At 39.2% G+C, this 15,946-nt stretch overlaps 1 protein-coding gene across 3 annotated transcripts in view; it reads right to left on the reverse strand.

Moving 5' to 3' along the window:
* ZNF407 (zinc finger protein 407) overlaps positions 1-15,946 on the reverse strand; it is a 368,187-nt gene that overhangs the window by 212,770 nt on the left and 139,471 nt on the right. For all 3 annotated transcript variants that reach the window (XM_072952344.1, XM_072952346.1, XM_072952345.1), the window contains exon 4: positions 12,567-12,641. In XM_072952344.1, the coding sequence (XP_072808445.1) occupies positions 12,567-12,641 (75 nt within the window). The remainder of the gene's footprint in view (positions 1-12,566; positions 12,642-15,946) is intronic.

The following is a 15,946-nucleotide window of genomic DNA, read 5'->3' on the forward strand; positions in this document are numbered from 1 at the left end:
CTATAAATATCATCTAAAATCATTAACAAAGCCATGAGTTCTTCCAACAAGGAAAAGATGAACTCTGAGTTCCATCTCAGGACATTATTCCGATAGCCACATCACCTGTCTCCAGGGGCAGGATGGGATGGAGGAGTCCCTAAGGCCTGTGTGGTGACACGACACACACTTAGCAAGGTCCTCGGCACCACGGCAGAAAGGCAGGGGTCGCTTGTGCTGAGAACTGAGAAAAATAACCGTAAAGCCAAGCACGGCCATTTAAAATGGGCCTTCGAGAAGAAGCAATTTATGATTGAAAGTAGCAACTGTCATCTTGGGATGAAAACGCCTCCATCCCCGAGACAGAGCTCTCGGACACTGCCGGGGCCCGACCAAGACTGCTGACCGGCGAGGAGCTCCTGCAGGCCTGGTGAGGGCTCCTGCTGACACGCGCCTGCCTCTCTGGAAAGGTGTCATATCCACCTGCAAGACTTGCCTTGGTCTCTAACCCTTCCCCGCTAAGAACCTCTTCACTCTGAAGAAACGCTTCTCCATGACACACTCGGCCAGGTCCCTCTGCTGCCAACCTGGCACTATGCAAAGAAAAACACTGCCTAAAATTTCCAAAACAAACTTTTCTCATAATAAAAGTGATCTAATACCACATGAATCAATAGTTCACTGCTATTATTTCAGATACATTTTTAAAGACTAATGATTTTTTTAAAATTGACATTTTTGTTGAAAGTCAGATGTCTTCTGCTCATAACATTACCAATAAGAGAGACATCTCTTCATTTCTCTTTCATTGAATGGAGTACTTTTGATACTAGCTAGAGAACTAAATAAAAGGTTCTGAAATTAACTTTCCTTTGTTTCACATCAAGCACGTGACATGGGCCATATGAATGTGGGAGAGCATGGTCTCACTACATAGACCTCAAGGCACAAACTGGGCCAAAAATAATCTTTTCTTAACGTTGGTCCATTTGTGGCCCTATCTTATTTTATTTATTCAATGCAATGAACATCTGTGAATTTACCACTGAGCCTGAGAACTAGAACATTACATTCCATATTTTAATTAATCTCAACCTTGTATCTCTAGCAAAAAATGATTACATTCTTAGATTTCTTTCTTTCTTTTCACCAATTCCAGCAGTTGGATCCATTTGATTAAACTGTTTGGGTTTTAAGCACTTCTTCAGAGGCATCAGACACCTACATGACAAGCCGAGCACATTATAAAGATGTGTTTACTGAGATTTGAAGGCTAGGCTCTAACATCAGCTAAGTTCTGAGCTCTGACTCAGTGGTACCTGAGCATGTCAGATTCAAACTGGAATTTCCACAGAAATTTAAATTATGTCTCATCACTTAGGGATCAACAATCATATTAAGTATGAAAGCTGCAAAAGTCACTGGCTTCCTGTGCAAGTAAGAGAGCTCTCCATATAAAAAGATGCTCTTTAATCTGCTGAGAAACATACACCTTCTCCAAGACACAGAGAAGGCGCCCTAACACTGGTGTGGTCTCTGGGACCTCCTTCCCGCTTCACACAGAGCACTTGGTTTCTACGGGTTTTACAGAGTTATGTTCTATGTATGTTTTTTTTTTCCCTGTTTAATCAAAACAGAAAGCTCAAAAAACTCACTGAAACTGTGAATATGCTCATATACTATTACTGTGAGTAGTAATAAATGATAAGCACTGGGCTAATCCCTTTGTTAAAATTTTTCCTAATCTTCAAAATCTGATTATCATATAAACAATATTTTTTTAAAGAAAAGGCATAAAAATTTAAAGATCTGGTATCCAGCAACAAGACTGCCACTTTCTAGTTGCCAAATAATATACAGCATATCCGTATTACATAATTATAAATATGAAATGAGAAAAAGACATCTGAATACTACAATGTGCTGTGAGAATGAAAGGGGAACTTGTTTAAATTAATGTCAAAGAAAATTAGGACATAATTTAAATAAAAACTCATATATATGTTCTGCTGAATCTGGTGTTTCCCATAATACTTTTCTCCACCAGATTAGCATAAAAGAGACACAGATATTGCTTAGAACTTGGCAACTAAAAATTTCTTTAATATGCTTTAATTTAAAAATAAGCACTTTTTAAATTGTAAGATGCTGCATATATTATATATATGCACATATATACATGTATATATAATATATATATTGTATACATATATATAGACTTTGTATGTATACTTCATACTTGTATAAATTCCTGTCCACTTCTCCATAACCCTGAGAAGTGCGAACAGGTGTCATCCTTGGCCTCACAGATAAGGTGATAAAGCCATGCTGACTCAGGAAGAACGCACTGGAGGTTGACTAAATTAAGAGGCAGGACCATACACAGCTATATATACAACCATGCTAGTTTGAAATACCTTTCTAAAAATGTGACTATAAATCATGTGTTAGACCAGTTAAGAAAAAAGTTCATCTTGGAAAAAAAAATTTCAATGAAGATTTTAATATTTTAAATCTATCAATATTCACTGAATATCAATCACCTTCTGAAAAGCTGGGACAGAGAAGGAAAGTTGCCAAGCACACCCTCAAGAAGTTACCTAGTGTGGACGCAAGGCACACGTTCACAACAGAACGTGCTAAGCTGTGTATCAGTCTTCTTAGTAGTAAGAAGGGATCACACAGAATGGAAATCTGGGGGACGATTTTCACAGTGAGACAAAATCTGGACCTTGAAAACAAAACATAGCTGACCCAGGCCTGGAAAACCTGGGGACACAGTTTTCAAACGCGACACTGAGTGGATAAACAAAGCAGGTGGAGACAGCTTTCATGCTCTCCTGATCCAACTTCTGCATCATACTACCACACTCTGCCATGTCTAGGAAACCACTGTCCGTGAAAGAAGCAAGAACTGGCTTCCATCAAAACTCAATGGAAAGGATTAACTCCCTGAAAAGCAGATCTCTATACTCACGTCATATGCTAGCCACAGTTCTAAACAGAATCGGTTTGACTCATATGAGATTGCCAGTATTTGCCATTTTTTAAACTTAAGTGTTGATTTCATGTGATTCAACCTTAGGCGGTGTTAATGCCTTAGTAAGTATCAAAAGGCATCACGACCCTTTTGAAAGGGAATGAAGGATCTGCTGAAGTAAAAGACAGTCACTCTGCGGAACGTCAGGACTACTAACAGGTCGGCACATGTCACGGGGACCATCAGGTCTGCCTGTCTTCTCTGGGTGCACTGGCGAGCGCGTCACAGCACCAGTGGGGAGGCCCCGTCTGAAGCTCACGATGGATCATATCAGTGACCCAAGGACCATGAACAGGTCGGGGGTATGATACCAGAGAATACCCCGTGCAAACCTTGACTCTCCTATCAGAGCTCTGCAACGTGACGAAACATCATCATCTTGTTTCTTGTCAGTTAAAAGGCATCATCAAATGGCTTTGATCCGACTTTACAAAAACTACTTCAGAAAGGATGGAAGTTTCCTGGAAAATTCCTCAGGAAAAATTTTATTCTTGGACTTTTAGAAGCAACTACCAAGACATCACGAATAAAAAGAACGTCTCACAAGAAGTCAGCACTGTATAATGAGACCGTGAGCAGGCTGGTAATTAAGCGTAACTGAAGGCTGCCGTGAACATATAGGCCTTTGTTCTCCTTAATTCCAGCACTGACTGGGAATTAAAGATAAGCGCTTAAGGCATATTTCAGTCAGAGTCCAGATGCATACGCCCCAATACTATAAACGCAATTTAAGTGAAATAAGAGCACAGCCAAAAATATTCTAGATGCCTGCCAGGAGAAAACACCTATATTTTGCACATTTAACATATCTGATTGATCATATTTAGGATCACCTGTTCATTGACTTTAAAAAGAGTCAAAATAGCAGATATTCCTACATCCAAGATCTGACTGAACTACTAAACTAAATGGTAGCCTCCACCAAAAAAAAAAAAAACAAACCCTTAAAAATTAACTAGTCACATTAAACAACCATGTATGATCGCATACAGAACAATCAGAACATTCACACTAGAAAAGGTATAGTTCACTATCTCCACAGAATTGTCTTATTTCTATGGAAGAATGAAAGAGGAGGCAACAGAACAAAATAGACGTCATTTTAATAAAGATTATCAGTACTAAACCTTACATTTCTGGTCTAAGAACTCTATGAACTAGTACTAGATAACATAATTATAACTTATGCAGTATCATCACAGTCTTCTGGGTTTCTATTTTGGGAGATGGATAAAGAAATTTATATATATACATATGTATGAGTGCATACACACACACACACACACACATCCTTTGGTCACCAAGGTTTCATAGGAATATGATGAAAAAAGCAAGATCATTAAGAGCTGGAATAAACAAGAAAGAAACTCAGAGAAGACAGGAGCCTCAGCCTGAAACCTGAAATACAATGGTGATACAGATTCACAGCCAGGAGATGTGGGATGTTGTATGAGTGTGATGGGGAAGAACAGAAGTACAGAGAAAGGAACAGGTCCTGGAGCTGGGAAAGAGTGTCTCACAAAGTACAGGCAGACCTCGGAGACACTGGCTTCAGGTCCAGGCCACCGCAGCAAGGCAAGTGTCACAATAAAGAGAGTCACGTGAATTTTTCCCGTTTCCCAGTGCATATAACAGCTACATTTACACCATAGTGTAGTCCAGTAAGTGTGGGATAGCATTATGTGTAAAAAAACAACGTTCATACCTTAATTAAGAATACTCTATCACTAAAAAATGCTAAGTAACCATCATCGCAGCCTTCACACTATCACAGTAACAGCATCAAAGATCACTGGTAGCAGACCCCTGTAACAAACAGAATAAGAGTAAGAAAATCTGAAATATAGTAAGAATCACCAAAACATGGCAAAGAGACAGGAAGTGAGCAAATGTTGCTGGGAAAATGGTGCGGACAGACTTGCTTGAAGCACGGTTGCCACAAACCTTCAATTTGTAAAAAGTGCAGTATTTGTGAAGCACAAAGAAACAAGGCATTTCGTGAGGCGGGTGACTGGAAGGTTTGTCTGCGGGGCAGCTCTGCAGTATGCACCGGAGGAGGGAGGCCGGGAGCCGGGTGCGCAGCGTCCTCCAGCGCGGGTCGCTGTGCCAGCACTAGCCCGCCGGGCCTCTGTCCCTGGCGTCTGAGCTCCACGTGGACAGAGGCCCAGTCCCAAAGGAGCTGGGAACCTGGCTGGCCTCACCATGTGTGCAGAGTAAAAGGTAGAGCAGGCAGAGCGTTCAAGGTTCTTTTGGGCCTTATTCCCACTCAGTTTCCCAGGCTCGCCCTTACCCTTCCCATAAGCCCCCTGAATGAAATACCCCCATGGGGGACGCGGGGGGACCATTTCCTGAACAGGGCACGGCTGGGTCCTGGCTCCTCATCTTCTGCCCTCCGCCTCCCCCAGCCCTAAGGCAGCACACACACCTCCCTGTGGCCTCGACTGTGCTCTCTGCAGGGAAGGCTCCCAGTCCAAGCTTCACCCCTTCTTCCTGACCACTCACCCTACAGCATCACCTGGCCCAGACACGCTCTGGAACAGCACCCTACTGTATTTTCATCAGAGCCTTACATCTAATAAAATTCTCTTTTTCCTCATGTGCATATTATCCCTCTATCCTCAGTCTCAGTCCATCAAGCCCAAACTGAAGGGGCACGAGAACAGAGGCTGTATCGTCCGCAAGCACCAGGCTCCAGCTCAGTCTGGGGACAGCCGTGAGGAGACGCAGTACACGCCTACTGCTGAGGGTCAGCTAATGAACGGACAAGAGGCCTTCATCAGCACCTGCCACGGTATCCCTGAAGCAAGACTAACTGGTCCCTCTTCTAAGACTTTCCTTGGTTTCATGGTGTACCTCTTCTTTTTACGTATTATGGATAACTGCATAACAACCAGCATCTTCTAAAAAACAAGAGTCATAAAATATTCATGTCTATGTAAATGCCTGGGAATAAAATACACAGAGTTGAACACTCAATAAAATGCTAGCTTAAAATTAAACAATGAGAAAAGGCAGAAAACAACCTCATATTTCTGTAACGTGTATATTTGTAACACTTAGCCTTCCTCCACTACTAACAAAGAATTTCCCCCTGTAGTAGCAGACGTGGTATTTTATCAGCATAGCTGGGATACATGAGACACAGCAGCCATTTCTGACGGAGCCGGAGAGCAAGTACCCGGGTACAGAAGTCGCGCGATCCTCCCTTCTTTGGCCCGGGGTGGGGGGGGGGGGGAGGCGTACATACCATGTCTGCTCAGCACTCTTGAGGAGCGGGCGTTCCTCAAACTAACGTATAATCTTGAGAAACAGAAAGAACCACTGAAGTTGCTCAAAGAAGTGCACTAAATTTTCATGCAACAGGGCAAGGACAATTAAGAAAAAGTCTCATAAAAGGGCAGCACACTGCGTAACACAGTGCCCCAAACCCCAGGGCTGAAGAGATGCGTCTTCCTGGAGCTGACCTACTTCACAGACATTCCCATTGCAAAACTCCCCTTGAATTATGTGCGCTCTGATTTATGTGATGTTGTTAAAAATATACCACTCACATAAAACGGGAATTTCCCATAAGGGAAAAAAAGATGAAACTAGAAATAACAGTAGTAAATAAAATGCATTCCATGAAGTCCACCCGGCTTTCTAGAGATGAATTACAGTTTTGGCACTGAGCTTCCCAGCAGTAAACATAAAGAGGAAAACTCAATTAGACACATGATTTGCTAGTCTTTAAGACCAAAATGACCAGCAGTTTCAGAAAGGCACAACTTTTCCTGGAATAAGGACCAGAAAGAAACTGCCCCCTGGGTCTCACACGGAAGATGGAACATTTGCTCAGGAGCAGGGCCCTGGGCACCGTATCTTTACAATGAAGTAGGAATTTTATAAGGTTACCTCTTAGGTTTAAGTCATTATCATAAAAACTAAGCACAAAATCAGTAAAAACGTTGCTGGAGGAAGACAGCAGAAACAGTGCAGTGAAGGAAAGCAGGTCTCCATCGGTGGGACCGACTGGAGGATAAAACTGGAAGCACCCTGAGAAAGGAGTGGAAGAGGGTGTATTCAGAGCAGCAAACTGAATTTCTGACAGATACACAGAGTCCAGACATTCCACACAGCTCTCGACTACACAACTGAAGCAGGAGCAGGGCTGCCATTGCTTCATGGAAGCTGAGGGACCCAATCAAGTTACAAACTCGAAAAGGGGTTTTCTGTCCCCGCAGAGATGAGTCACAAGGACTCTCTGTGACAGGTCCAAGCATCTCCCGAAAAAGTAAACCGGAAACTTCAGTAAACAAATGAGGAGCTGACACTTATTTTGCTAACTTTCACCGGGAAAATCCACAAAGTAAGAGAATATACCCATTCCAGTAAGAAAACCCTTGTCATAAAGCAGCCACAGGACGCCTGAACTACCCCCTTACTTTAGAAACACTACCCAGACGCTGACGAGATAACCTCGGTGGAAAATATGTACACTTACCTCCTTATGTTACGTAATAAATGGTAAGATTAAGCCAGTAAAAGATAGAAGGAAATTTTCTAAAAGTCCTGGCTTGGATGTGAGTTCCATGTATCTTCCCACATAGAAGTAACCCTTTAGTAGGCTTGCCCAACTTCCTTACAGTAAAACCATGTCAAACGACCATGGGATATTATTTATAACCTGGATACTGTCTGCAGATGGAGAAGTGGGAGAAGACAGAAGACAGGGAGTCCGCAGCTCACACGAAAGCAATGGCAGGTCAGTGAGGTATAACCACCCCCCACCTCTTTCAAATCAGCAATCCCAGACAGAGGGGACTGAAAGGTTATTACTCCACTTCGGCTCAACAGAGTCATTTCTTGTATAAATAATTTTTTAAAGCAGGGAGGAGCCCATAGACACTTTTCCCCCCAAAATTGGGCCTCATAAAAAAAAATCACTGACCTTGGGAGCAAGAGAGGAGCTGAGAGGTAGACCAGTGGGCAGTGCGGGGCACACGCCTGACGAGCGTCACAGGGACACTGCTCAGAGGTGGCAAGAAGGACGCTCGACACAGGATGAAATTTCCCACGGCTCCCATGAGAATGAGCCACCATTTCACCAATAAAGTAGAAAACAGTATCCACCTCACAGAAATTCACGTGGAGTAAACAGTAAGGAAAACGGCCGATTCTTCAATAAAAGAAAATACCAGCAACAGTAGGAACTTGGCCAAAAGGCAGGCCACGTCTTTGCAGCGGACACTAAGGGGGCAGCAACAGGAGCTGGCCTCATAGTCGGAATAGAATCTCCTCCAACAGGGCAAATTTGAGTCTATTTAGACACATGTAATTCAGAGCTTTTATAAAATGTATTATTCTCTCCTTTAAAAGTAACCTCAGTTTCTAATCAACCCACAGTATCCCTGGCAAAGCTGCAGCAACAACTGTGCGTGTGCGCGCACTTTGCGTGTCCCAGGAACGCCTGGATCCTGGGCGACGTTTCCGCGCTCGGGAGAACGTGAAGGACAGGAAGCCATGATGATGCTGGCATACAGCTTTAACATATAAACATAAAAGTTGTCAAGACAGGAGACAAGGCAGACACCAGACACCTTACACAATGTCACGTCCTACAGCAAACAGCTTACCGCACATCCGAGCCCAGTCCTGCCCCCCACGCAGAACAGGTACCATCTGGTACGTATACAAATGTGGGGGGAAAGATTTCATTATCAGTCAGCTCCAAGGTACTGTTAAAAGGAAGATGCCTAACCACAAATTTCAAATGTCTGAAAAGGAGGAGCCAGCAAAAACCTCAGGGCTCAGGAATCTGAAGGAGGCTGAGGGAAACCCGTTTGCCTAAACAAAAACACTGGCCAGCTTAGAGCCCACCCCCAGGGGCCAGAACACACCCCACAGCTAGACTGACAATGAGGCACTGTCTGAGATGAAAGATAATCAGAAACTCCCCAAAAATTGCTTCACTGAAGAAATACCAAGGTTTTGATCTTAATATTCATTAATAATGTGAAAAAACAAGTACATTATTTAGCTCTTAAGACTCTCTGATGCAGGTACCCAGTTTAAAACTTTTACTGGTAAAACTGGTTTGGGGAGCACAGTTGCCCTTCTGAGAGACCACCAGTGTAGACATTTCCTGGTGTCTCCCAGACACCACAAGAGCGATGTATCAGGTCAGAAACTCTGCGTGAATTGTTTCCCCCTCCTACTTACACGGTCACTCAAAGCCCAGCTGATTGCCAAGCACTGAAGCCCTAATGCCATCTCTCCCCATTGTAATATGCACCTGGCTTTCACATAAGATATACTTATTCGGGCTGTTTCAATTGTTATAATTGTGGATAAGCTGGTTCTCTAGATTACTATTAGCGAATTCAAGGAGTCATAAAGCTACTCTGGCTTACTATATTACAAAGAGAATTACTCATTTAAAATAGGGACTACTTCAGAATGAACTTGCAAATTAATTGGAGTTTATTATTTTGGAATGTGAACCAAATGTGGCTATATTTAGTAGTCTGTATTTAAGTGTATAAGACTTCAGAAACACAGCTATATACTACCTTAAAATAAGGCCATGCAAACTTACGGATAAAAATTATGTTCTTACACAAGCCATCACTTCAGGTGTTCAGGGAGTCAAAAAAATCTGAAACTAGTTTTCTGTTGCTTATGACAGTCACACTGACAAAATTTATTAGTTCATCAAACTATAGTGTAAGAATATGAATTTATTTGTAATAAATTATCATTTTTGCATGTATCAGTCAAAGCACAAGGCCTAAATACTTGCAAACAAAATGTATTATTAATTTAATTGTCACAGCCTATTTAGCTAACTTCTCTTACTATTTGCTACAATGTGCAATGCATGACAGGAAAGAATTAAGTTCAAAACATAAAAAATAAACTGATTACATTGTCCTAAAGAAATTAAAATAGAGCAAGCTTGCAAAATTATAGCCAAAGCATTAATGTTTTAAGTAGGTAAGAATAAATGTTTAATTTAATTTAGACAACAATTATGCCCAAAGTAAAGGTTGAACATGCTGGTAAAGAGTTTCTTTGTTTCCTAAAACTGTTCAAAGGCGTCAATTCCCTCTCCAAGGAATGGAGGCAGGTGGACTGGAAGAAAGGAGTCTTTGGGCATGTAATGTGCTAGATTTTGCTACGTAAATCTTGGTCTCGTCGAGCTGTGGACCGCTACTGGAAATCCTGCTGTGGTGGAAGCCCTGGCATTCCAGCTCAGTCTTTCTGTGCAGGAAGAGGGAATGCCCTACAAGCAGATACCATAAACAAGAGGTCCTCTGAAACATGGAATTTCTAGCAGGAAAAACAATTCAATCTAATGTCCAGGTTAGATGAACTCCACACTAGGACAACTTAGAAGGTAATGACCCAGCAAATGGGGAGACACTTTCCCATTTGAGATTCACCTCCTGCTTTTAGGACAAAAATCATGTTACTGTTGGAGGAAACGCTTACGACACCTCATAGAGGAGAATATGCAGTCTTTCTCATGCCTCTTTTTAGCCTCCGTTTTTGTATTAGGGACTGAAATGAGTGAAAGCAAAAGAGAGTTATCCTGGAATGCACAGGAAAAGGAAAATGGAAAACCTGAGCACAACTGGAAGTTTCACACTCCTACCATCAGATACAGAAGGTATCTGTATCTTTAAGGTGCTTGGAGGATAAACATATGTATAATGTGATAACTTTTTCTTTAATATGAAATAATATGAACAAACACATTCAAATTGCTTAAATTTCTAAATAAAAAGCAAAAATGATACATTTGAATTCAAAATGTATCCTACTTATATAGTAGGTAAATATTTTCTTCTTACTAATTAATTGATCTGGATTATTTTCATTCAAATTTATTGTGTGAATAAAACACCCTAAGTATCTATATGTGAAGATTCTCAATGCAAGACAATAAAATCAGAACAAGGAAGAGCAGTAGAAATTACTCAGAAAAATAACAATTCTAACACTTATTAATTATGAGATACTGAACAAATTCCTGTATATTCCTGAATATCTATCTTTACCTCTGTGATACTAGTCTGATAAGGCACCACTACTAAGGTCATACAATGGTTAACTGAGATAATGCAAGTGAAAGCAACAAGAATACAGCAATTAAAAATATTTTGTATCTTTTCTAAAATTTTGTTTGGGGGGTAGGTAATTAGGTATCTATCTATCTATCTATGTATCTATCTATCTATCTATTTATTTATTTATTTATTTATTTATTTATTTAAATGGAGATACTAGGAATTGAACCCAGGACCTTGTGCACGCTAAGCATATGCTCTACCATTGAGCTATACTCTCCCCACAAGAAAATGTTTTGTTTCTTAAAGACTTATGAAACATAACTTTGACAAGTCCCAAGTTATAATTTAAATAACACAAAATCTTTTGAATTTCAAGAATGATGCATTCAGGATCTGTTCAACACATAAATTTTGGCTCAGCTTAAACGTAATGTTTATAAAGAAAACTATGGAAAACCAAAAGGCACAAAGTAAGCATATGTAACACCCCAATATTTCTGAGTCTTCAGTCACGTCCAGACTAAAATGCTAAAGAAAACAACATGCCCTCAATAGAAAAGTCAAGCTAAACACCCTGTGAACATAGACAATATTGGTAAAAGCACTTTAAATTGTTTATAAACTTATTACACATTTACAAATATGGTAGGAGAAGCCCAAGGCTACAGAGTGATAGAACAAACTGCATCATGACCCACAGTTTAAAACAGTATTTAAAACAAAAGTTCCCAGGAGGGTCTGCAGAATTTCAGATACCACCTTGGAGAATTCAGGGCAAGTCAGAAACTACCAGGTCCCTGAAGGAGGTGAGGGTGCTTGCACGAGTGCTGGGTGAGCTGCAGATTTTAACGATTTAAAGTTTCAGAAGTAGCCAGCCTCACCTGGTAGCTGACATCGCTGTATCTCAGTTCACCTAATATAATTAAGTCTACGTGATGAAGCTAATTATGATACAGTAGCAAGAAAAAGGAAAACCTGGCAGTTGATGACACGGTAATTGTAGTGTTATTTTTCATGACATGGCAACTGTAGTATTATTTGGGGGATGACACAAGATGTATTTCTTTTTTAATATCAGCAATGTTTAATTCTACAGTAAGAATTCAAAAATGTTATTTTAAAACCTCAAAATAAAAATATGCAAAATTCAAATGAAAATGGACAGAGTTCAGTTTTACATATTTATTTAAGCTCATTCTCATGCATTCTCAGAGATCAATCCCCTCTAATTTAACTCTTCTACTGTTTCAAGGCTGTTTCACAAATTCATAGTCCCTCAAATCGTTTGAAATATTTTTAGATCAAATTTTTTAAAATTAAAAAGGGACATTAAATTTTTATGGGAGACTGGCATAAAATATGATACTCAACAAAAGACTACCATAATGTAAAACATGATGAACTGGCTTGATAAAAATTCTAGGAGTCACCTCACTAAACAAAGCCTAAAATGGAAATATATTTGTTAAGTTTTAAAAATGGACGAAAATTACCTTTCTTTTGGCGTGCCAACTCCATGTTTGCCCAGTAGATGAGTGTTTAAATGTTTCTTCATTACAAAAGCAACCCTAAAAAAAAAAAAAAGTAATTATAGACCTAAGCTTGACTCTGCTAGAAATATGTACAAAAGTATTTAAAAACAGACAAGTATATATAGACATGATGTCAAAATGCACATTACAATGGCACCAAGTGCTAAACAGAAAGCTTGCATACAGGTTAAATATACTACAATACCTGAAAACCAAAAGAAATAACTGCATTTAAATTGTCTGGCTCATTATCTCACTTGAGTATTGAGTATACAAACAATGACCAAAACAATGACTTCAGTTCTGCAGTCACTGTCTTCAGTGTCAGTCAGTCAGAGAGAGAAAGCCACACCTCAACGTCACAGTCACTGCCCCTCGTTGATCCCACACTTCAATCATGAAATGAGTTTGAGAAAATGTCATTTTATTAAATATTTAAGGGACTATAAAACAGAAAATGAATAGCCTTCATGAAGCTTCCTTAAAACATGGTAATAACTTGAAGAGAGGTTTTTTAAAATGATATAAATGTTTATCGTGTCTGCAGCACACACACAAAAATGTACTTAAGTGCCCAGAAGATATCAATAACTTAAACAAACAAAAAGTATTACCTGACATGCTACCTTATTTTACACACAAATCAGATCACTTAACTCAATTCTGTTGACATAAATATGAAATGGACAGGAATCAGCAGCAGTGCACAGAGCAGCATTCGTCTACCGCATATAGTACAATACAATTTAATTACTTTGTGTTGATTATTTAAAACAATTTAGATCCCATTCAGAAGCATCAGACTAAAATGGCTCTCTTGATAAGCAAAAAAATTAAAATTTACTGTTGTAACTTTCAGTGTAAAAGGGCTTGCAAACATTTTTGTTAATTATGTATTACAGCTGTCCTTCATAAAGTTAATTACTAATAGCTGAAAGGCAACAGAATCTATTTGCATATGTACATGAAAGGCATGACATATGCAAAAATATGATTTTAATTAGCATTCTATGATATGAAGGGCTACAAATCAAATTGGCATGTTATAAGATTCTTAACATTAAACACTGAATTCATCTGGACATGTTTGCATAAACGGGCAATGCGAGACAGTAAAACACTATGGTCTTATGGAGGAGGTGTGTGTCAAAAGCCAAGACCAAAACAATTTCTCAACATGTGAACGCTCCTTTTCACGTCTGGTCTATTTCGGTTATTTTCATAGACTAGGGAACCTCAGTTTTGAAGCTAAAATAATATGTTTGTATTTTTTAATGACTATGACTTCATTATTCAAATAATGCATTTATATACACTGAAAATAACACTCACTCTTTTCTAAAAATTAAGTAATAACTATGGACAACACACATTTTACAACTATAAATAATCATACCATCAATCCACAAAATGCAAAAAGAGTTAGTACATATAAAGAAACTGTGATGATATTAAATACTTAGGAAAAATAACAGGACAAGATATTCTATGTTTGTTTCTGCTTGATTTGAACAAAATAAATAATTTTTTCATTTCCTTAAAAAAGAATACAGTAATAACAGTCTGTTTAAGTCATAACTTCCCTACTGTCCTCTATTTCCCTATAATTAAAAAAACATAAAGCTAATAGTAAAGAGTAAAGGTTAAGAACCCAGAGTTGCAAAGCACAGCTTATTTATATGACCAAGTATAATTTAAGAGATCTGAGCTTAGAAACCACAGTGCAGTTTTTAAAAGAAAAGAATTGTATTAATTAAAATGTTTTGGGTTTAAAAATTGAAACAGAAATACACTACACAGGGGAGCAAAACTAAAGTACATGGGGAAGAAAAGCTGCTTAATACAACATTCTTAACGTTATCTGCTGAATGTCTATAATACTAAATATTTAGAGGAATAATAAAATTTTTTATTATGGGGAAAAATTTATACTACTAAAACACAGCTCAATTATAGTCATATGCAAAATATGTATTCATCAAAAACCTGACTGAAATTAAATATGAATTCTTTCAATTTGGTCTAGCTACAGTATGAGCAGCATGAGAGTCTCAACACCATCCTCAGTGAAAAAGTGCAGGCCAAGCAAGACTGCCCGAAATAAACCTTCCCGCCTCTGAGGACGATGATACTGCCGGCAACGTGTGACTCCTGAATGTAGCCTACCCTTCACCGCCACCATCACAGTACGAATATTATAACACAATGATCATTTTGGAAAATTCATAACTATATACCACCAGAAATAAAACAAAAATAATCCTGAACCTGAACAGCTATGCAACTGAAATGCCGTGCTCCCCAGTGAGCACGCAGCACCTCACACTTGCACCCCATTTCCACGCATTCAAGGAGGCTTACTATGTACCAGCCACGGGCAGGTTCTGTGTGTAAGACGCAAAAGCACACAGTTAAAGCTGTGTCCTCATGGAGCTTTCAGTCTATAACCTGCAGCTTCTCATGAGGAGGAGGCGGCTCTCACCCTACCAGGCTCCTGTGCGGGTCCCTCTAATCATGCACGGGGACCTACTCTGGGCACGAACGACCTAGGCACCTGTGGTATGCAGGTGAGCAAACATACAACATAATCCCATGTATGTATGTATGTATGTGCCTCTTTGTCTTCTGATATTTACACGTACAAATACACATGAAGAGAAGCAAATACCAGTCAACCGTTAGTTTTAGATTTCTCAGCTTCTTCGTTTTTCTAAAATAAGTAAAAATTTTTAAAGCAAAAGATATCATGACGCTTCATATATTACACAGCATTTTTAAGTTTCCTCAATGGCTCCTCATAACAGGATAAGTAGCGCTGTGTTATCAGCTCAACCTGAGAGAAGAGGGAATTGAGGCTCAGAGAAGATAAGTGACTTTGACTTTTTCAAGAAAATGTGGCAAAGGAGCTGAAAATGCAAAAGTAGGATTCATGCCTGATGACCTTTATCTGCAGCTCTTTCCACCATTCCCATCTCCTGACTAATCAAAGATTATACTCTCATGGAAAACAAGAAAAAGGAAAAAAGGAAATACTCCAGAAGTAAAAGTATTCACGAATAAAATCATTATAATATATTAAATACTTTTCTAAGTGAGTATGAATCTTTCTAAACCAATGAGTGAAAAAGGAAGTAGCTGAAATAGGACACAGATTTTTTTTAATTCACTGAGATTAAAAAGTCCTCATATATATATTTAAAAAGAAAATACTTATCATATAATGATGACACAAACTAAAAATTAAAGACCTGTGACACAGGTCAGACAAAAACAATGTACAATCAGTTAACAAGAATAAATATGCTTAGAAATAAACATAAAGATGCTGATTGTTGTTAAAA

The sequence above is a fragment of the Vicugna pacos genome, chromosome 30, assembly GCF_048564905.1.
Source record: "Vicugna pacos chromosome 30, VicPac4, whole genome shotgun sequence".
NCBI classification, from domain to species: domain Eukaryota; kingdom Metazoa; phylum Chordata; class Mammalia; order Artiodactyla; family Camelidae; genus Vicugna; species Vicugna pacos.